The sequence below is a fragment of the Marmota monax genome, unplaced genomic scaffold (genome assembly GCF_021218885.2).
Source record: "Marmota monax isolate L192 unplaced genomic scaffold, Marmota_monax_Labrador192_F-V1.1 WCK01_AAM20220418_F8-fsc00021, whole genome shotgun sequence".
NCBI lineage: Eukaryota > Metazoa > Chordata > Mammalia > Rodentia > Sciuridae > Marmota > Marmota monax.
In genome coordinates this window covers 10,070,835-10,094,919 of record NW_026695228.1, presented here as the reverse complement: position 1 = coordinate 10,094,919, position 24,085 = coordinate 10,070,835, and the positions used below count along the sequence as shown (strand labels likewise).

General features: G+C 40.5%; 1 protein-coding gene across 3 annotated transcripts in view; it reads right to left on the bottom strand.

Moving 5' to 3' along the window:
- Positions 1-1,856: 1,856 nt before the first annotated feature.
- The window catches only part of Stac (SH3 and cysteine rich domain), a 148,500-nt gene continuing 126,271 nt past the window's right edge, over positions 1,857-24,085 (bottom strand). The window contains exons 9-11 of one of the 3 annotated variants that reach the window (XM_046437450.2): positions 16,536-16,587; positions 16,295-16,432; positions 1,858-4,284 (exon numbers count right to left, since the gene is read on the bottom strand). In XM_046437450.2, the coding sequence (XP_046293406.1) occupies positions 4,186-4,284; positions 16,295-16,432; positions 16,536-16,587 (289 nt within the window). In that variant the 3' untranslated portion in view covers positions 1,858-4,185. Of the gene's footprint in view, positions 4,285-16,294; positions 16,433-16,535; positions 16,588-24,085 lie in introns of all 3 variants that reach the window. The other 2 variants (XM_046437449.2, XM_046437451.2) reach the window with 2 other exon arrangements.

Below are 24,085 nucleotides of genomic sequence, written 5' to 3'. Positions count from 1 at the left end.
TTTGATTTTCTATCCAAGTTATTTTTAAGGGTCTTTGTTTTGTGATAAATTTGTGAAGCACACCTGCTCGCTGAGTTTCCTGGGGATGTTATTTTGGGGAATGTTGAACTTTTATTCCCAGATCTATACCAGCCTCGTCCCTGCTTGTCTGTTAGCATGTGCTAAAGCTTTCAGACCACAGCAAAACTACTCTTCTTTCCAAGTTTTCTAACCCTGGAATATATAGATTCCCACTTTCTCCTACTCCCTTATAATTTCAGGTTCCAGAGCAGATGTTCTTTCAAGGCTTAATTATCAATATGATTGTGTGCATTTGTCCTTTTCAGTACTTCATAAGGATCCCAGTGAAATGTAGGGAGAGAGGATATTAGGAGCCTTGAGATTATTATGATTCTATATAATATAAGAACTCTCTACGGCAGAGCTTTCCCAACTATATTTCCTGGAATGGGGGCTAAGCAGTTCTCCATAGTTCTAAATCCACTTTTTGGAATATCCATCATGAGAATTAGCAAATGAAAGACTCTGAGAAGTTCTGAGTAAAGAAGTCAGGTAACTTAAATAAAAGCTTCTGTTGGAGCATGCAGTTACAGATTTTTTTTTTTTTTTTTTTTTTTTTTTTGCCTGGACCTGCCTGGAGGCACTGTAGTTAAGGGCAGGCCAGTAGATTTCCTTCCTGTGTCTCTTCTCTTTGAAGCAGCTAGACACTTGAACCAGTTTTTGGACATCAGGGGTGATTTTTCTTTTTCTTTTTCTTTTTTTCTTTACCAGACTATCTGCATGTGTGATCTTCCCATCAAAAGTTTTCCCTTTAATAACAAAGAGTATTAACTCAAGTAAGCTCTTAGCATGTATCATTTATTATTCTATTTGTAGCTTTAAATATGTAACCCAGATTTTGAATTCTTCTGGGAGTGGGTGAGTGGGGGATGTGGGCATGCATGCATTTGGTGTATAGTTGGGAAGGAAGAATAGTCTATGAGGTCAACACTACTGGTAGCCATGTGGAATCTAAACGTGGGCTTTCTTTGCAGTCCTACTGCCCACATTAGGGTGCCACAGATAACCTGCTAGGGATGGGGTGAAGGAAGTTCTATTCTGAACTTTTTGGAGCCCTGAGGAATATTCAATCAATTTTCATTTCAAATTTTCCAAGATAGAAGTAAGTCCTTCAGCACTAGTGGTCAATGTAGGGCATAGCTTCCCTGGTACAATTAGGTATGTGTCATCCCTTGGCTGGTGGCAGGGGCAGGAGAAGAGGAAGCACAAGGATCTTCCTTCACACTCTACCTAGTATTCCCAGACGCACTTTTTTTCTTTAAATTCTTTTCCCTTCTTCCCTGTCCTCTCATCAGTGGTTACTCTTGGGGTCCTCACCTCATCTCCATTCTAGCCACTTCTTCTTTTTTTTTTAAGAGAGAGAGAGAGAGAGAGAGAGAGAGAGAGAGAGAGAGAGAATTTTTTTAATATTTATTTTTTAGTTTTTGGTGGACACAACATCTTTATTTTATTTTTGTGTGGTGCTGAGGATCGAACCCAGCGCCCCGCTCATGCCAGGTGAGCGTGTTACCACTTGAGCCACATCTCCAGCCCTAGCCACTTCTTGAGTCTTGGAAATCTTAAGGCTCTGGTAGGTCATAACTATCTTTGTTCTTGTCATTTCTGGAGATGCATAGGGGAATTCTGATTGCTAAAATCTGTGTGTGTGAGAACCATCCCTGGCCATCTTTAGGGAACACTAGACATCTTGCATTCAGAGAGTTAACTGCTTGCATATACTTGATGATTGCAAAGATTTTGGGTCTCATTGTGTCTTTGACTCAAATGACAAAGTCCTGTTCTAGTGACCTTTTTTTTTAAAAAAAAATTTATTTGTTCTTCTTACTTATACATGACAGTAGAGTCTTTTTCACATATTTATACAAACATGGCATATATTTTATTCTAATTATAATCCCAGTCATGGGGATGTACATCATGTTGAGTTTCACTGTGGTGTATTCATATATGTACATAGTAAAGTTGTGTCAGATTCATTCCACCGTCTCTGTTTAACAAATAACTCTGAAACTTGGTGACTAAAAAAAATATCCTCCCTATTTACCTTGCTCATAACTCTGTAGTGTGTGCAGGGTTCGGCAAAGATGATTCATAGTTACTATACGATGTCTGGGACCTCAGCTGTTGAAAGGTGTGCTGTCTTCTCTGGGTCTTTCTTGCATATGGCCTCAGGGTAGGTAAACTTACATGGGGTCTCAGCGAGTGTTCCAGAAGATCAAGGCAGAAGTTGCAAAGATTTTTTTTTTGACCTCACACTGAAGTCATGTAGTATCACCTATACTGTATTTCATTGGCCACCTGAGATCAGCCCTGATTCAATCTGGGAAGAGGCTACACAAAAGGAAGAACATCAGGAGGTAGGTATCATGGGGAACCATCTTGGAGGCTGGACACTACAGTCTCCTTCCATTCAACTTAAAAAGGCAAACTGATGTTTTAAAAATGCAAATTGGACACCATTGTACTAAAAATAATTCCCTGGATATGGCCCAGAAAGAAGAGATCAGGACACATGTTTTCTATGCTCCTTCCAGCCACTGTGTTGTCTTTATTATATGGAAAATTCAATTAGAGGCAAAGAGCATTGATACTCGGCATTCACTGTTACAGAAAGGCAGTTGTGTGGGCTTTCAAAGAATCCATTTTGACTCTATCCACCTGGGTTTGCCTGTTGTTTCAGAAAGGGAGGAAACTCTGGATGCTGGCTTTAAAATGAGAGTAAGGCATCCAAACTACTGTGAAACCAGCAGCCACCCCATCTCAGCTCCCAACTTCATGCTGAGCAGTAGCAAAAGAAATAAATGGAGACTAATGATGCTTTGGTTTGAGAAATAATGCTTACATGCACAGGATGCATCCACTTAAGTCTTTTAAAAACCAATTATTCTAATGATTTTATTGCTCTGTAACAAAATAAACCAAACTGACATTGATTCCAAGGTCATTGTGAATTGAAGTTTAACCATGTGAATGACTTCTAGGATGCAAGTGTGAACGCTAGGAGGAGGCTTGAGGAGGAAGGCATCACAGTATATTGTATTCTTGTAAACATTAGTACAAGTACAGAGTAATAGAGATTCTAGACTCCCCTTGATGATGCTAAATAGGCCCCAAATTCCTCTGCTTTCAGAGGGATGAAGCATTAAGGATTCCTTTCTATTGTATGCCTGCTGGGGTATGATATACTGACCTAAGAAAAAATGCGTTCCAATTTCTTCTAATATGCTGTTATTGGTTCCCCTCCCTGTTCCTGGTTCCCTGCAAGATGAGCTCCACCTCCAAAATAGATTCCTCCAGGATGGCATAAGGGGAAAATGCTGTCCCCAATACAGAGGCTATAAAATGAAAATGGATGCTTTTCTCCACATTCTCTCTCCCAGATCCCTATCCTTTGGGAAAGGACTTTATAACTGAAAGGACTGTATCATCCTCAATAAATAAGGGATTTTTGTCCCCCTTACCCCCAATGCTCCTCGCTGCTTCTATCTGTGCCTCAGATCTGGTTACCTCTATTGGTAACCAGAGCAGCCAGGACTGCCTGTAAGCAGCCCTCAGATCTTTGCCATTGGTGCCAGGTCAACTCAGCCCTCACATCTGATGCACGTCACCAGGACTGCTGGGAGGATTGAGGAGAAGGAATAATCCCTGGAACGCTGGGAGCTGGAGTCTCCACAGAGAGACTGACTGCTTAGAGTCTGAAGTGTGATGATGCTGATTGGGCAGTACTGGGGACAAAGGTCTGGAACCAGAACAACACTCGGTTACACAGAACTGAACCTCGCGCTGGGGCCACACCATAGACTGGAGCACCCTCCAGCCGGATGACTTATACCACACGGGCAGGGAAGGAGCCGAGTCCTGGGGCAGCTGTGGCCTAGGGCCCTGCTGCCCCCCAGGTATGCTGGCCGAATCTCAGCCTCATCCCCACCTCTAGCAGCCTGGATGCGCTTTGTGTTGGGCCCTCTGCTGCTCTACAGTCTCAGATCCTCCAGTCTTGTCTCCCTGTTTCCGGGGTGGGGGGCCGGGTCAGTGCGACAGCTCCTCTGGGTGGACACAGTGAGATGAGCAGACGGCATCGGCATCACAGCAGAGCTGGTCTGCTGCACAAGGAGGAGGGGTCAGCAATCAGACATTTTCCAGGACATTGAGGGGGACAAGGCCTCTCTTCTTTCCACTGAGCACTCTGATAAAGCCGTCTTGTTCTTCTTCTGAAGTCACACAGATCTGAGGTCCCAGGAAGAAGAAACAAAAGACTAGTGTCAACAGGAAAGAAGCAAGAACCTGCAAGTCACTGCTGCTTGAGGTCATGGGAACACCAAACCAGGAGCAAGAAGGGCTCAGGCAGGGTGATGGTGGAGTGTGGGGGGAAAAAAAAATGTAAACAGTGTATCTCAACATCATGTACATCCACAAGACTGGGATCCTCATTAGAGTAAGATATATTCCATGTTTGTATAATGATATCAAAATAGATTCTAATGTCATATACAACTAAAAAGTACAAATAAAAATTTAAAAAAATGATAAAGACCATCAGCCCAGTTTCCACACATACACACCAAAGTTAGGTGAAAATCTGGCTTTGGACCTAGGGTGGGACAGTAAATATTTTCTGGGATTCAGTTTTATGAATGAGGATCAATAAAATGGAGCTTAACTATACTGTGACAGAGTGAGAAAATAAAATACTAATTACAGAGGCTGGCAAGTGGAGTGCAAGTTCTTCATACATTATTTTAAGGAACCAAAATGATAGCTGTCATTCAGAAGGTTCCTATCATGTGCCTGGAATTTTATAGGTGCCTCATATAATAGCAGGAAGTCAAAGACAAATATTTCATTTCTATCTCCAGGCAAATAGACAGTAATATCTCCTGTATTCCAAAATAAGGCATCTGTGTTTGACTTAACAAGTTGGTGGCAAAAACCCACTTGGGGACCTTTGACACTCACCACTTGCGGCTCCTGAAGGGCACATAGAGGTGGATGTAGCCAGGTGTAAATTAGAAGAGGTTTTTGAAGAGAGCTGTCAGTGTGTTGTGAATGGCTCCCACCTGACCTGCTTCTGTGGGTGGGGAGCTCTGTCTTAGGTTGGATTCCCAAGAAACAGAGCTGAAGATAGGGAACCTTGTGCAGTGACTTACTGAGACGGTGCTCTTAGGAGATAGGATGAGAGGGCAGCAGGATGGGACGAGGGAATGAGTCAGGCAAGGATGTAGACTCAGCGGGGGATGATTCTGGCCTCACCTCACATGGGCTCTGGAGCATGGGTTGCACCACAGTGTGATCTCACTTTGAAATAGGGGGTCTGACCTTTTGGGCCCCATGCCAGTAAGTCATTGGCCACTGGCTGATGTGGGACATGAGAGGCCCATCCTACAAGTGGGGCCTCATTGGAGAAGGTAGAAGAGTGGTTAGCAGCCAATACAGCAACTGGGATATGGGTGAAAGGATATTAGTGAAAGGGATGTGGGCAGGGGCCCAACAGCCAGAGTGGGCTATTCTTGTCACAAAGAGCAAGGGGCTTGAATAGGAAACTTAAAGAGCTTGATTTGTGAACTCTGGGGCTTAGGACACACGATGGACTGGTATCTAAGTCATGTTGTTTTGGAAATCTGCTGTGTAAGAAACTTCATGGGAAAAAGGTTTCAGACAATTTAGGGAGCTAATTGGTAAGAGCAGAAAATAGCTGTTTCACCAAGACCAGATGTGGGTTATGCGTGAGAGAAATAGCCCAGGGGTCATGTTGGATCATGCCAGATCCTGATTGGGTAAGTAAACTCCCCAAAGAAGGTGTACCACCCGAATTTCAAAAGCTGAGACCTGTCATTGCCCGTGCCAGAAACACAGCAGGGGAGAGACCCTGTGATGGGCAGAGAGCATATGACCTGAAAGAATCCACAAAACTTGCTTCAAGAGAAGGATTTACCTTTAATGTCTCTTGCCAAAGAGTAGATCTTTTTTCTTACCAAAGTGTGCCCAAATCCCACCATCCTAAGGATAAGTCTAGCCAGTCAGCAGCAATGAGAACTGGAACGTCTGCCCACTTGTGCAGGCTGTTCTATGTGCTTACTGAAAATCTGTTCAATTTAAATATTGGGTATGATTGTACATCTTGGGTACAGCTGGGAATACAGACATTCACTGAGAACCTCACCGATAATGAGTGCAAAGGCCAGATCGGCTTTGTTCACTGATTATCACTGTGGAGAAGGCTTACAAACCGACAATAAAAAAAGCAATTAACATTTTTTGAATGGATTCATGTAGGAAAGGGCGCTAATGGGAAAACACATGTCAACCTGATGTAGCCTAGGTGATAAGAAAGACTTTTTTAAAGAAGTAACATTTAATCAGAGAGAGAGGGGGAGGGCCGGGTATTGTGGAAAGGAAGAAAATGAGAATACAATATGAATAAATTCTAGTATCAAGAGACTTTAGAACTTTGGAGTAATTGAAAAAGTTCAATGTAGCCACAACAGAGAGATAGAAGGGATGAGAGGTATCAGAGGAAGCCAGAAATGCTGTCAGGGTCTCAAATGTGCAGGAAATGCAAGCCATGCTAGGCTCTGCCAAGCTCCTTAGCTCATCTTCTGATCTATCTCATCGACTGGAACTGGGTTGCAAGCCAACTACTGAAATAATCACTGACAAAAAAGAAGGAGACCACTTCAATCAATTCATTTAGGATTGCCAGAATCATGTAAGATCTAGGTGGAGAGCAGAATAAAACTGGGCAAAGGGCAAACATGACTGTTGGTATTAACTAGTAGGGCATTAAAAGGGTTTTAAGTGGAGAAATGAGATGCAAAATTTAATTTAAAACACTTTTTTTTCACCTTCTCTCCCAGTCCTGCCCCTCCTCTCCTCTTTTCTTCTCTTGCCTCCTGTTCTTTCCCCACCCTCCCTTTTTCTCTCTAGCCAGAAGATTTCCTAAGGCCAAGACAAATTTTCTTCCCATACCGCTAAATCCTAACCTGGTCAGCAAGCAGTGCAGACCCAACATGGGTGCATCAAGTATGCAGCAGCAGTGAGCTGGATACCTCAGTTCCAAAATAGGTAGCGCATGTACAGAGCAGAGGCATCCCCACTCATGGTACACCATCTCCAGGCAGCCCAGTGCTTGCCTACCCTCAAGCTCAGCTATGCATCTGAGATGTTGCTTTCCTAATATGGAACAGAGACACTTCATGGTCTTCTGACTTTCAATGACCCCATTTCTTTCTAAATCTTGTTTCCCAGAGCATAGACTCTTCCCTTGATTGGAGGTCCCTGTTTTGGAGTTAAACTTTTAACAGTTAATGCTCAATCTTGATCTTCAAGTCTTTATTATTATTATTGTTATTATTATTATTTTAAAAACACTCATGTCTCTACTGTGATTTTTCATTGTGATGGACACTAAACTAGACTCAGACTAATCCACACATCTTTTCAGCTGGGAAAATTTAGTTCTGCATTGATCACTGTTTGTTCTAGTGAAACTAGAGAAATGGGGGTGGACTATCTACTAAATAGTCCCCTAAAAAGAGGTGCATTAAGAAGAAAATCTTTTTCCTTTTCTGAAAGGGATTCATCGAGTGCCTGCAGCATTTGAGATCTGTGGCAGAGGTGGCTAACATCTCAAGAATAACAGAACAAAAGGGTTGAAGAATTTAGATCCCTGACCATGTAATCAAGGCCGCCGAATTACTAACTCACAAATCACCCGGTAGTAGACCCCACTGAGAGTGAATCAGTTTGAGTTTTGCAACCTAAGGTATGGATTCATTTGCAATTAGTGTCATAACTCGTTACCATAAACATAGTCACATTAAATAAATAAATAATGTTGTTATATTAGTGCTTTAGGTCTTATTTCAGTGAGTTTGGCTGGTTTTGCCGCTCTGGGCTTCACAGGGCCAGAATCAAGGAGTCAAGAGGGCCCTATCCTTCTGTTTCCTATTTGTCTAGGAAAGGATTCAATTCCAGGCTCATTTCAGTTGTTGCTGAGCTCAGTTCCTGGTGGATGTAAGAATGAGATATGTTTCCTTTCAAGCTTCAACCAGTGGCCATCCAGCCTCAGCTTCTAGGCACAGCCTGCATGCCCTGGCTTGTGGCCCCTTCCTCCATCTTTAAATCCAGTAATGATGTGTTGAGTTGTTTCTCTCACTTACCCCTGTGTTTCTCTTCTCCTTTGCTCTTTTCTGTTGCATCTCCCTGCCTCAACCAGGCACACTTCTAGGTTTATAAGGGATCAAGTGATCAGATCTGGCTTACCTAGACAGTCTAGGCTAGCTCCCCATCTGAGAGCCCACAACCTGAATCACATCTGCAGAGGGCCTTGCACATGAACTAGGGGTTGGTTTTCTGTTACTGCTGTAACAAACTGTCACAGATTGGGTGGCTTTAACAAACAAACAAAAAAGGTTTCCTCTTGCAGTTCTGGAGGTCAGAAGTCCCAAAATCAAGGTGTCAGCGGAGCCATATTCCAGCCCTAAAGGGTCTCAGGGGATGCGTTTTCACGTCTTGCTCAGCTTCTGGAGTCTCCCTGTGTTCCCTGACTCACAGATGCTTCCTCCATCTTCACAGCCATCTTCACCTCTCTCTCTGGCTTCCACTGTCACATCTCCTCTGGCCTTCTTGTCTTCCTCTTGTAAGAACCTTTGTGATGATATGGAGCTCACCCAGATGATCCAGGATAATCTCTCCATCACAAGATCCTTAACTTAAGCACATCTACAGACTTCTTTTTGCCACATAGGAAAACAAAAGTTTTATGCGTCAGGAGATGGGCAGCTTTGGGGAGCAGTTATTCTGTCTATCATAAGATGAAAGCACCAAAAATATTGCAGAAAATAAGCACTTATGTCCTAAAAGACAACTCATTCTTTGATGAAGTGGGTTGAAGAAAGACTTGCCCTCCATGAGATGAGGGAAGAATTTCTTAAGTTGAAGAGATGATCTAATAAAATGCAAAGAAATATGCTGTATCCAATTGGGGGGGGGGGACTGAGAAGACTACAAGGAAGTAAGGACCACATTAAATCTAGAAGCAACGGAAGATTGATCTGTAACTTTGGAAAATTAAAGTGGAAACTATCTTGAAACATTCTCTTAGGAGGAGGGGAGAGATAACAAGTGAAAAATGATAAAGAGAATAAACCTATAAGGGAAATATGGTAAAACAGAGATGATTTAACCGAAGAATTGTTAAGCCTCTGAAGGTTGAAGCACTAAGATCAAAAGGCAAATGATAAATTGAGGAAAATGTTGGCCACATAGATCAGGTGTAAATATTCTTAAAAAGGAGAAAACTTTATAAAGGTTAAAAAAAAAGAAAGAAATTACACACATGCCAAATAGATATGCAATAAAATTTTAACCTCTCGATTCAGGAAATGCAGGGTAACAAAATAGCATTCATCCATCAAAATGACAGATATCAAATAGTCATGTTCAATTCTGGCAAGGATGTGTTGACCTGAATATTCTCATAAACAGCTGGTGTGGGTGTAAATTGGCATAAACTTTCCAGAGGCAATTTGGCAGTATGTAAAAGAAAACTTATAAAAGTTATATTGTTTTCTTATATATTCTAAAGTATATCCTGGGGAGAAGGATTTAAGTTTAAATATGATCATTGCAGTTATCAATAATAGTTTAAAGATATAAAAACTCTGAATATCCAACAATAGGGCTTACTGAAATACATTCTTGTATATCTAGATGAAGGATTGACAAACTTTCTCTGTAAAGAACGAAACAGTAAATATTTTGGGCTTTGTAGGCAATATGGTTTTTGTTGCAATGACTTGGCTCAGTGTAGTGAAAGCATCCAAGGACTGTCTATATTTTATACATGTCTATTATCTATATGAATGAGTACAGGTACATTCTAGTAAAACTTTATTTAGAAAAGAGAGCAGGTCAGATTTGGCCATAGTGTGCTCCACTGATCTATAAAATCTGTTAAAAATTGTGTTTTGATGACCATATAGTGACTACCTTTAACAGAATGTGAAATTAAAATATGAATTGAAAGGATAGCTGGGTATGAAATATGCCCAAGGATTTATGTTAATATTATCTTCATGATTGAATTGCTTGTGGTCACTGTTTTCTTCTATCTTTTCAAAATATTATTTAAAAAAATTTCCCATAATTTTAGTTTTAAGATCTAAAAATTTTCTAGGCTTTCTTAAAAAATTTATAGATCACAAAGAATAAAATAAAGTAGTTCTATAAGTATGTTAGAACTGACTGAATTTAAAGAAATGGTATTTCAAGTTGATTTAATTAAGGTATTTTTAAGTTAAAAAATGAGGAAAATATACTCATGTCAATGCAAACTCTGTGCTTATAAAAAATGGATGACTTAATTCTATTTGGAAACAAGAGCTCTGTGAGAAATCATACAGTAACTGTGAGACACATTGACCCTAGAGGCAGAAATGTGATTGAATAAAAAAAGATGCATTGCATTATTTTCCAAATCAAATTTCTTCTATTTTCCTGTTAGTATCCATTTCTCACTTTATATTTTTAGAGTTATAAATACCCTAATGACTATTTTTTGGTGCTTAATGGGTACTTTTGGGTGGCATTAACCATTGCAGATGAATTCTCTGCTTGGCTTTACTATGAGTGACTGTGGTGGTGAGGAAATGACCTTTAAGCATCTGTGGAGTCCAGACACTGCTGAGGCTTTATACAGGTGACCACAGTTAACTCTCACATCCACATTTAGAGGGAAGAGGCTACCATGCTGATTTTGAAGATCAGAATGTTAACATTCAGAGGTGATTTTGTCAAAATAACACAAAGTGATCCATTCCTGTGTGACACTGCAATCTGTATTTTCAAATATAACCATATTATATTTCCCCAATTAATGAGTATGTTTTGAAAGCATGCACCTAAAACAACTTAGGACACTAACATGGGGGAAAATTTTGAAATTTGTTTTTAATAATAGATTTAAAATAATAATAATAATAATAATAATTATTATTATTATTATTGTTTGGTATTGGGGATTGAAACCAGGGTGCTGATAAACTGAACTACATCCTTAGTCCTTTTAAGACAGGGTCTTGCTAAGTCGATGAGGATCTCACCAAGTTGCCCAGGCTGGCCTTGAACTTGCAATCCTCCTGCCTCAGTCTCCCAAGGCCCTGGGATGACAAATGCAGCTTTCTTTCAAGGGGTTGATCTATTTCACAAATCAGTTCCCACATTAATGACAAAGGTTGAAAAGAGAGAATGTGTGTCAGAGTAACAAGACTTCAGTGTCTTGTTGACCCATATCTAACTGGAAATGACCCTTATCTAAAGGCATAAAGGTCCCTTTAGTTGTCACAGAACAACTAACTATATGACTCAAAGTGAGGTGATGGAAATGAGGGCCATTCCCGAACTTTAGTTTTGATGGGAACACCTGTGGAGTCTGGAAAAGAGACTAATTCCTGCCTTTACTGGAGAAATTCTGATTTAGCAGACCTAGGGTGAGGTTCAGGAGTCTGCATTTTTAACAAAAGATTCTGATCCCCATGTGAGTCTTATTCAGGTTGTCCAAAGACCATACCTCAAGAGACACCTGACAGGCTAAATTGCAGAGGATTATGACATTTTCCTAAAGATATGTGTTATATTTAGGATCTGGAATGCACCCCAAAATCTCATGGGTTGAAGGCATTGTCCCTTGATTATGGCATTATTGAGATAATCCCATCAATAGTAGAAACTTTAGAAGATGGGGTCTACTTGGAGTAAATGGGCCATTGGGATGTCTTTCAAGGGTATATCTTGCCCTCTTCTTGATGTTCTGCCTCACCAAAGACTCAAAATGATCAAACCAAAATGACAGTGGACTGAAAACTCTGAAACCATGAGCCAAAATGCATCTTTCCTCCTTTAGGTCGATTTTCTCGGGCATTTTGTCACAGCAACAGAAAGCTAACACAATATACGCAGACCCATTTGATTCCAGGTTCAGGCTGACATGTTAGGTTGTATCTTGAACATGTCTGATTGAAGAGGCTGGTTTTTTCCCTCATTCTCCCACTGTACCCCAACAATGCCCCAGCCAAAGCCCAATGGATGTCAGTTCAATCATGAAAATGAAGTATGTGGAGAATTCAGGCATCAAGCCCACTCTCAGAAAAACAGTTTTGGGGAATATGCCAAGGAATCCGTAGGATGTTCTGCTTCTGGAAATTGATCAACTTGAGCAAATTTTAATTTGCCTTCTGGTTTCACTGATTTGTATATATTTTGATAACATAAAAACAATGCTTAATCTCCAAAGGGGAAGCACAAGATTATGCTGAGAAAAACAATCATACATGCTAGCAAGAATATTTAAAACTTTTGCCAATAAACATGAACATCCTTTCTGAATTTATTTTACTCAAAAGACTTTCTAAATTTTTGGAACAGGAAGGATACAGTTGGGTAAACTTAGGAGAAGTTGAAAGTGTTGGCATGGAATCAAGCTGGGAAAAGTGCCTGCTTGTTTTGTGGGGTGTGTATGGCACTAGAATTGGGGTCTCAGTCTCATGATGATGATTCCATTGCCTGGAATACAGAATGACTCAATAGGAAGCCCATGTGAGCAAGACTTTGTTTTCAAGGGGTCCTCTGGGCCCCAAACATTTGTCTTTATGCCATGTGCCAACCCCAGGAGCCACCAAGGTATATAAGTGGTTCTTTACTGTTCAGACGTTTTCCCACATGGTCTGGAACCCTTGGCTCAGTAGACAGCCTTGATTTGAAGTCTGCAGACCTGTGTTTGCATTCCTGCCTGACCACTTATCAGAGATTTTTGTTCCACTTGCAAGGTATGTTGCCTTGGGGAACCTTTGTTGCCTGTTTTATAAAACAAATAATGAATAACTTGCAAAAATCACAAGGCATGAGTACAAGCTCAAAGAAAATGTTGCAGGTACCTAAACTTTATAATATTATATAATTTATACATGATATGATTAAATAATGGCTAATAAAGATGGTAATATCATTATTAAGACACTATTGAGAGAAAGCCTAAGACAGTATTAATTTGTTCTTTTCTTTTGGTAAATTGGAACTAGAGATAAAAGGTTCTCTTGGAAGGGGCAGAACCAAAACAGGTCATTACAATCCAAAAAGTGGAATAGCCATGAGAGGTCTGCATATACTTTTAGGGGAGGCAGAGTTGTCTGTGGTATCTGCCGGGGTGCAAGGATGTGGGTGTTCCCTAGGTATGCTGTCACTAAGAGGTGTCCCTCAGATGCCACCACTCTGTAGAGGCAGACAATGGCGTCTGCTGTTATCTCTTTGGGGAGTGTGCAGAACTGATATGTTATGGAAACACTAATTGTAGGAAGAATCAACATCACTGGGCAGAAAATACACCAGCACATCCATGGTTTTTGATCTCTTTAAAGAATATATTATGTCCAAAGCAACCAGATAAAAGAGAGGTGGTATAATTTATAAAATGCAGCATGTCCTAAAGTGGGCCTACCATATAAGTAATTTAGATAAAAGTGAAGAATGTCACTTACGAGCAAAACTATAGAACCAGGGCGAAATCATAGAGCTCAGTGACAACATTTCCTAACATCATTAGACAGCATATGCCTCTGGGGGTATTTGTGTTTATATATTGATATAAATAGCAGCTGCTTGCAATGAGTTCTGACAAAGGTGGGATGTGGTGGTGGGTGGAGCTGTTGATAGGGTGTTGCATGTGGGCCAGCCTGCACCTGTGAAGGTGGGGCCCCAGAAAGCCATAGCAACCCTGAGTTCCTTTACATTATTAGATTCAAGAGATTAAGAGTGGATATTTTTAGTTTCCTTCTTTTTAAATTTTTATTTTTTTATAAATTAATGATGTAAAAGTAATTTAAATAGAAAAAAACCCAACCCAATCCTCTCTTTTCCCCTGATATTTATATTAACTTCCAATACCATTGTATCACTGTGTCATTAATATTTAATTTAATGACCTTCACTGGTTATAAACCATCATTTAAGATGGTGATACAATATTTGAAGATCTCTGTTCTCTCTCCTAGGTCTCTTCTCACTTCTCCACAGGGAGGAGATCTGATTTGGCCACATGGGCCAGGGGGTTTGTCACTGTCCATTAAAGCTTCCCCCTGTCTTGCTCCTCCTGGTAGGTCACCAGCCACCTTGTCTCCTTTGCCACTTATGCTACACCTTTTCTTACTCTCTATGCTCTCCTATGGCCACCAGGTGCCACAGGGTCCTGAGATTCAGCTTAGCTCATGGTGGTAGTGGTGATGGTGATGGTGATGGTGAGGAGGGGTGGGCAGGGATATAATAAGGAAGCCTTTGAGGTCCCTAGGTCACAATTGGTACTTCAGGTTCACCATGGTTCCAAGAATGAAAACAGGGCCTCAGACCCCATCTGCATTTACGTCTCTCCTTTTGTGTTTACCTGGGGAGAGCAGTGTGACTAGGGTCCATCTGGGTCAGAATCCTAATATTCGGTCCATTATATTATTAGAATACCATCAAAACTGCTTTGTTTCCTAACATTAGGCCCTAAAGATAGTATTACTATTGGTTTTGGTGCCCTGATTGTTGGATGATGGTTCCTAATTCTCACCATTGTGAAGCAGCACTCTGATGGTTACCTTTTTGCCTCACCCCTCCCCATTACACTGTAGAAAGTGGAATTACTGCATCCATGAAATTGAACAGTTTTATATTTCTCAATGCATGGCACCAAATCACCATGCAAAATGAGAGTGCTAATATATCCCAGCATTTATAAAAAAGCTAAGTTTTACTGACCCCATCCCCCACTTTGTTAAAATATGCAGGGAAAATAAAACTCAGAATTATTGGTCTCTTATTTTTAATAACTTTTATTTACTTCAATATAGGGGGAGGAGTAGTTTAACTTCTTTTTTATAAAAGCTATTCCTTCAAAATTTTTCTTTAGATTTTTTTTCTAGAGATTCTTTGAATAGCCATAAAGGAAAGGAAACTCCTTATTCTTTGAGGGTGTATTGTTTCAAAATGATAAAGATATTTGGAGTCACATGTGGCATGTAAAATGGTTGGTTATGTTGGGTAAACAATGTTTTAAAACTATAAATTAGATATTATAAAGTAATGACTCTGTGTGTGTGTGTATGTGTGTGTATGACTTAGAACCTACCTTTAAAGGCAGTTCTAAAACATATTCAAGATTTGTTTTGAGTAACTCTATTGGATATAGTTGCATTAAACTTATTCATGCATTTTTCATTTTGTACTTTCTTGTGGGGTCAGTCTCACCATTTTTCACTAGTGGCATACATTGCCAGGGGGAATATTAGAATTATTATATCAAGGACGCAGGAAAAGAGGCAAGCTTTTGAATTCCAAAATTGGAGATTGAAGTCCACTGTGAGACTTCATTGGGAGAGAAAAGAAATGTCTAATTTCATGTTCTAATATATCCTCTCCTAATATAGCCAGAACAATCTTGCAGGTCGGAGCATATTTTTAGCCCTTTCTCAGTTGGAAGAAGACAAAGAGAGGAAGAATAGAACAAAGCCATGTTGTGATGGTTCTATCCGCATTCCAGGGATGAGATGGGGAAGCCAGATGCAAGCACCTTAAAGACATAGATGCAGAGGGCTCAGGAACACTGACAGTTTCCTGAAGAACTCCAGATCCAACAACAGCACTTGAACAAGGTGGTGACAGACATGTCTAGAGAGCGGTAGGGAGATGTCCAGCACATGGACCTGTGATGGTCCTTGGTCATCTATCTTTTGTCTATGTCTAATGCTATGATGTGAAGGTGTCATGGTCTTCAGGGAACAGGTAGAGGCTTGGAGTCTGGACAAAGAGGCTTAAGAGTACCTAGGATTGGAGACAAATGCAGCGGACCTTGGAATACAGTAACATCCAAGTATTCCCAGGAGAAGACGATGGTACACTTTGGGCACAAACACACAGCCCAAACTAGAGTAGCTGCTCACATGTGTAAGAGTGGTCCCAGGGAAAAGTGCAGGACTCCTCACTGCCACCATGAAATTGTATGTTCCTCTAGTGAACAGACACCATCAGGTGAACTTCCTAACATTTTGGCTGTGTGTTTTTAGATACTAAGGATGCTGATAAGGTTGAAGTAAGAAAATGTTTTCTCAAATGGAATACTCTATAATTTCATTCATCCCAATTTTTGTGTATCATCCAAAATGTGGGTTGGTCATACAGGGAGTGTGCATGTGTCTGCTTTACTCACCTGGTTCTCTTTCAGTGTTATCTGCCCCTGCTCCTTACAGCCAATGAAGGTTCTAACACATCTAAAAATCTTCTCGTTTTGTTGTACTCTCTGAACAAAGTTGGCTGGAAAGAAGCCGATCCTGTCTTGAATTTTCCCCTGAAAGGAAAAAAAGGAGACATTCATTTCCATTTGTGACATTTATCGTAATTATAATTACCAAATGATTTTTTTTTCCTTTTAAAGAAAGAGAAATACTTGCTTTCCACCAGTCTTCATTGGAATCTTCTAGAAGAGTAATTATGTCTCCTGGCCTAAAATGGAGAATGAATGAGTTGGGTGGGGAAATAGGAGGAGGAAAAACATGAAAAACAAAAGACATATATGATACTTTGAAATCAGTAGTTTTTTTCATTAATGCAAATAATCCCACTATAAGTAGAAATAAAATAAACATGACTTTTACCAATTCTTCGTACCCAAGATAGAAAGCAAACACACTTTCTACACTGTATGTAAAAAATAATCCTTATTTTCATTTCAACACATAGATGATCATATTTTCATTAAAAAACTCCAAAATTTAGAAGTCAAGAAGTTTCAAGGTGCAATTCCCCCTCTGTCCCACAGTTCTCCTCCCATCCTCCCATCCTTAGATGATATGTAGCTAAGTATATGTATTTTTTAAAAAATTATTCTTGTTAGAATACATGACAGTAGATTGTATTTTAACATGTTATACATACACGGAATATAACTTATTCTAATTAGGATCCCATTTTGTTTGTTTCTCTTCTTTCTTTCTTTTTTTTCATTTTGGTGCTGGTGATTGAACCCAAGGCCTTGTGCATGCAAGGCAAGCACTCTACCAACTGAGCTATATCCCCAGCCCCAGGGTCCCATTTTGTAGTTGTACATGATGTGGAGTTACACTGGTCGTGTATTCATATATGATCATAGGAAAGTTATGTCCAATTCATTCTGCTGTCTTTCCCTTTGTCTAATCCAATGAACTTCTATTCTCCCTGCATCCTCTATTGTGTGTTAGCATCCACATATCAGAGAAAACATTCAGCCTTTGTTATTTTGGGTATTTTTTTGCTTAGTGGTAACATCTATAATTAATTGGTCATTCTCTTTATGATCATCTATCTCTTTGTGATCTCTTTATTATCTCCTTGTTATCTCTTTATGATCATCTATAAAGTCTCAATAACTTCTTGAAATCTAGCACACTTTTGCGTAGTCCTACTTTGCCTCCTTGCCACTTTGATATTGAGATAATTTGGAGTCTTGTCCTAGACTTGCGTGTGTTTGTGTCATTCATCAAGAATGACTTGGGTTTAGCTGATGACTGAGTGTTTGTGCTGGTTTTGGTGTTGTAGATGTGGTTGTTGTTTGCTATTTCTTGCCTTACCCCCCTGCCCCCCGCCAATCCAGGTGTGGGGATAGGTAGAGGAGAGAGAATGTGTGCTTTGACTCCTTTCTCTCAGTACTTGCTGGAGCCTTTACAATCCCAAGACTTACTTTTCCCCTTTGGAAATTTCTGTAAACTTTTCTCTGCTGTATGTTTCACTGTTTTCTCTCATCTTTCCTTCGGGAACTTCTAGTCAACACATGTTGGACCTTTGGGATCCCTCTCCATACCTTTTGTTTTTCTTATATATTTCCCATTTGTTTTTTTTTTCTCCCTCTGTATTAAATTTTTTTTCCTTATTTTTATCTTCCTCATCATTTATTTTGTGTCTGGGATCCTCTATTTTTTTATCTGAATACTAAGAATTTTTGAACAAAAAAAGCTAGCAAGTATTTTTCAAGTGTTTTTAGAAAAAAAAAACTAATATTCAAGGGTTCTTAGTTGCTGAAATTTCTTTTTTTCTTTCTTTCTTTTTTTTTTTTGTTTGATTGGAGATTGAAAGATCAAATCCAGGCACTCTATTCACTGAGCTAAATCCCCATCCCTCCCCCTTCTGTTTTTCTTTTGCACTATAATTTCTCTAAATTGCTGAGGCTGTCTTTATTATTTTCTGAAAAATATCTGACAGTTGCTTTCTATGATGAATGCAATGTTATAATGGATCTTTTGAGGACTATTATGTTTTTAAAGCCACTATTTATTTCCTTCATTGAAGTTTTTCCTGTAGAATCAGTTGCCCTGACCTTTATCTTATCACTTCTCCTTCATGTCAAAGGATCTTCTTGAACATCTGGCATTTCTTGGTTGTCTCTTTATATTAACGACTGAGATGGAGGCAGGTGGATGTGGCCAGCTGGGTGGGCTTCTCTGCTATTACACCCATCTGGTCTGCCCTGGGTCTCTCTCCCAAGCATGAGGGCTGTCTACAGGTTCTGCTGAAGGGAGTGGGGTGTGCCAAGCAATGCATCTCATTTCCGTAAACTCGAAAATATAGTGTTAAGCAGTTTGGGGTCTCCTCTGCTAGCTCAGTGGGGAAATGAGGAGGTCTTTCCTAACCCTGGTGAGAAAGGTCAGCTTGTTTATTTTCCTCCTAAGTAGAGCTGTCTTTCCTTTTCCTCTGCCCTTTAGAAGGTCTGGAGAGTTATCTCAATATAATTCTTCTTTCTCAGGCATTGGGGCTCACGTGGGAGCTCTCCTTAAGCATGGGTTCCCTTTCTTTCAAATACAGGTATTGGTTTAGATCTGGAGTCAAATGCCATTGCTGCCAATTGCTCATTATAAGCAGTAATGTGGTGGTACGAAAGGTTGGGGCTCTATCAGTTAAATACTACTTCAATAATGCTCTATAGCAAACAGTCACAAATCCTAATGGCTCACTCATATACTCATGAGTCCTGGTGCTGGCTGACTGTTGGCTGGGTGACTTTGCCCTGTTCCACTGTTTCTCAGACACCAGGGAACAGCAGACATTCATGGCAATGGCAGAGACTTGGGAGCAGCAATTGGAAACATGCAAACACATGGGCCTCTAAGACTTTGGCTTAAAATAGACACATTGTCCCTCTGCCTCATTTTACTGGCCAAAGCAAGTCACAAGGCCAATCCAGGCTCCAGGGATGGGGTAACAGGTTCCACCTCTGTGTGAAAGGAACTGCAGTCTCATGGGAGAGGGCATGAATAAAGGGAGAGATGAAGAATTAGGACCATGAATGCAATCAATCTGCTGCAGACTCCCCCCATGTTTACCCCTGGATTTTCTCAGTGTCTATTCCAATGTATTCCTACATGTCAAGCTTTTTTTCCCGGTGTCGTTTGGTTTCTGGACATCTTCACTGTTTTCACCCTAACTACAATTGCCGTAGTCTGCCAGGTGAGTCCCAAGATTCCTGGTTTTTCCTTGGCATTCTTTCTGTTTTCTAAGACTGTTAAGGAAGTATCCTTAAAAAAAAAAAGATATTTTTGGACATTCTTAGGAAATGGAGCAAGAGAGAAAGCAGATTCGTGTGCTCATTTTGCTACTCTGATTCAATCTCCTCTGCTGTCATTTTCAATTCTCAGTTAATATCTATCTTGGTCGGGGATTCCGATATAACAGGCTTATAGCACCTGAAGCATTAAACACAACTGGCATTTCAGTGTTCCGACAGTCACAGTTGTATGCTGAAGCTACAGAAAGCGAGGTGGCTGAAAAATCACTCTTTCCCAGGTGAGGGATTTAATTAAGCAGCAAGGTTGAAAATCAATGTGGAAAAATCTTCTAGGCTCCAGCAGATTTTATTTAACCCAGTAACCTAAGAAACTGTGTGTCAGTATCAAACATGATGACTTGGCTGCTGGTTTGGTAGCAATTGCAAATACATAATAAAGCTGGAGACTGGGGGAGGTACTGTTCCTGAGGGTGAAGGAAGAGACTGCTGAACCTGTCCTTGGATTTTATAGTCTAGCTAGAGACTCTGTAATGGGCCCAGAAGTGAATGGTCCAGAGTGCATGCCCCATGTTAACCATACGTTAGAATATGGCACTTACTGGAATAGAGGCTTTAAGTTTATAGAAATACCAGACATACTCCTGACAGTGTGAGATGGATTCTAGCTTGTTCTATAAAAAGCTCCACCAGTGTCAGAAAATTGCTTGGTGAGTGAGTATAGTTAAATGTATTCTTTTTTTTTTTTGAAGGGAGGGTTACTAGGGATTGAACTCAGGAGCACTCAGCCATTGAACCACATCCCCAGCCCTATTTTGTATTTTATTTGGAGACAGGGTTTCACTGAGTTGCTTAGGGCCTGGCTTTTGCTGAGGCTGGCTTTGAACTCAGGATCCTCTCAGACTTCTGAGCTGCTGGGATTACAGGCATGTGCCACTGTGTCTGGCCTCAACCATAATTCTTTATTTTTATTTTTCTGTTTGTTTACCTGATCATCCAACAAATATTTACAGAATGCAGATTCTGAAAGAGCCATTTTACTAGGCGGTAGGTGAACTATGGTGAATAAAATCCTCACTGGAATGAATATTATGGATACTAAGTAAGTAAATAGTTAACAAGACATTTAATAAATATATAACTAATAACAAATGCATACTGTATATGCATGATCAATGCATACACAATTGTAAATTGTCCCAAGGGCTATGAAGGAAATAAATGAGAGATAGCCATAAAGAATAAAAGTGGCCACCTACTGAGATTAGTCGAATAGTCTAAACCTCTGGAACAGACAGTTAATACCTCTCTTCACTGCAGGGAGGATCTTTCTCTGGGGCAACAACTGCTTAACATCTCAATGAGCAGACCTGTGGCTGTGGGATTTGTATCCCCCCTGCCTATCCAGGTACCACCTAACAATCTCAGCATTCTTTCCCACTGGCTGCACTCAGAATCCTTTCCACTCTGTAATACTTTTTTTTTTTTGTAATGTGTTGATCAGTTTTGAAGTCCTACAGGCTGGTTCATTCCCTTCTTAAGCAGCTGATTAAGTCCATACCCTTAGCCACTTCCCTTCCCAAGGCTCTCCCACTCTGGATCATTGTGCACCAGCTTTACCCACCTACCCTGGGGTCGGACCAGACAATGAGGGAAAGGCCTATGTTTTTGAGTCTATAAATTACTCAAATTAGCCCCTCTATAGGGAGCCCAAGCAAACCCCATGGCTTTCCATGCATAAACTGCCCCTGCAGCTCCTGGTGGTTGTTTCCCTGACTCCCAGGCACAAGCCCCATGTGGCTCTTCTTAGCAGCCCTTCCCTCCTAGTCCTTTCTTAACTTAGTTCTCTTCTGCCACGGTGCTGGTGTGCTGTGTTGTGCCACCAAAGAACTAAATTAAAACATTGTGCCAAGCAGCTTTTCATAGAGAGGTGAGCCTTGCCACGGGTCCCTGGGGAGCAGAGGTCTCTAATGCTTGCCATTCTCCTCTGCCTGGTTGTTCTGAGGATGGACATGGCAGTGTGAGACTCTGCCTGCAGCTGTTTCACACTTATGAAACAGAATCTCTTTCCATGGAAAGATCCTTTATTCAGGTTATTACATTTCAGGTATGAGCAAAGTCCTTTTCTGGCCCAACAGTTATTCTCTTTCTTTCAGGTGACTTTATGCTTCTGATCCATTCTATCTAGATTTTGTAATTTCACTCTTTATTTTCAAATTCTTAAGACTAATATGATGAGGCTTCAAATATTTAAGTTTTTTTTTTTTTTCCTCCCTGTCAATCAGAGCATTCTTAAGTACAGGTCAAAGCTCTGCTTGCACTGCAACTCAGAATTATACACCATGGACACAAAGTCAGAATCATACACCATGACCAAAAGTATAATGCAATTCATAATAATAAAAGTATCAATTTTCTATTTTGTGAAAACAGATCAGATCACCACATGGGCTCTTCTCTTTAGCTTTCTTAGTAGCATTTGTCATAGGCCCACAGGAAGATGCTCAGGTTGATTATATCACGATTTATGGGAAATGTTGAAATGGTTAAGGGAACCATGGGTTAGCAGGAATAGAAGCAAAACACCTAAAGCTAACTGTAGAATTATGGCTTCACACTGAGGAGGGTACAGTTAATTGCGTGTGACTATGTGTATGCACATGCCAAATAGATGACTGTTGTCTGGGTTCATCTCTCAGCAGTCCCTCTGCATCTCTCCTTTCTCAATTTTCCACATGGGCACTGGGACCCATCTTTTCCATCACCAGATGAATTGGCTTTAGGGACTCCGCAGGTTGTGAGTGCACAGAGTGTGAACAGTGCAGGCAGAGCCTGGCTGGCTGCATGGATACAGATGTTGTATGGCTGGAAGCTCCTAGAGCTGACCTAAGCCCCCACTGCCCAGCCCTTCTCCATTCCCCATGCAGATTCCAGAAGTGGAGACACTGACACTCTCCTGAGCAGGTCACTGCTTCCAAAGAACACCTTCTCCACTGTCTGAGACTTGAGACCTCAGATTGGCTCTACTTGGAGAAGCGCAAAGCAGCAAGATCTGGGGTCTTCTTTGCTTTCTAAATGATTTGTGTCATTCCCTACTCTTCCATCTCTGTCTGTTTAGTCAAAGGAGATTATAGGACAGTCAAGTTCATATTTTTTCAGTGCCCATGGTATTTTAGCACTGGAATTACAAAGATGAAAAGATTTTCTAAGCCTCAGTTTTCTTAACTCTGAGTGCAATATCATCAAAAAAATTTTTTGAAGACTAAATGCAGTAATATTTTGTACAGCACATTTAGATAAGTCCACAACAGATGGTGTCCATTATTGTCATTAAGTCATAATTACAGGCCTCAGGATTTTGATAATCTCAGAGGATAAGGATGTATAAGCTGGTAATTTATAGTGAGTCTCATCTGTGAATGAGAAACAAATAGTAGCAGGACAAAACCAAGCATGGAATTGATCCCTAACAAAAAAATCTCCAAACACACAAATGTGTTTGCATATCAGCTATCTCATTTATATTTTTATGCTTATGTGTTATGCATAATAAATATGTTATGAACTATATTTACTTTGTGATGTTGCTATGTGGAAATCCTTGGCAATGTGAACGATATATGATAAAAATGCTGTTTGCCTCCCAAGCTTGTAATATTTCACTTGAAAATTAGACGATCTAGTGAGCATTGCCCTTTACAAAAAAAAAAAAAAATTTTTTTTTTTTTTTGAGTCAGACTCTTGCTATGTTGCTGAGGTTGGCCTTGCACTGGGATTCAGGCTGGGGTTGCAGACTTGTACCACTGTGCCAGGCTGCACTATCTTTCAAGTGAGTGTTCCAGTATGTTTTTGGCAGGGGCAGTTGTTTAATGAGAGTCTTTGACTTTGACTTTAGTGGCTTCAGACCCTGGTCTATGGTGTAATTCAGAGTTTTGGAAAAGCTTCTCCTTGTTTTCATGTTAACCCCTGCCCTCTTACCCCTCCACTCTAGGTAGTGATCACAAGGGTATATCTGGGACCAGGAGATGGACATAGTATTCCAGTTTGTAGGTGACTGATTGCAATGGTGACATCGGCAGGGTTGAAGAGGACAAGCACATAACCTGGAGGGGGACCGAGGTATTTGCTGAGTGAAGTGGACATTTTTCATACAAGTAAACAGATTCCGAGAGACTCTTCTGCTTGGATTCAAGGTTTGAATCCATGATTAACTCTACTAAATCAAGCTTCCTCTGGTACTACTTGTGCCTTGTCAAAACTCATCAGAACTGCTCAATTTACACTGCAGGCATTGTGGGCCATCTTTAATAGGTCATACCCTTTCTCATTCATTAGACAAAAAGAATCCCAAATCGAGCTTACAGCAAGCATCATTGCTCAGCCCAAACAGATGTCCTAATGGGAAAAAGCATCAGGGCAAAGCCAAGTTAATAGGAGCAAAAAAAGGAATTCAGTCAAATGGCTTCATTA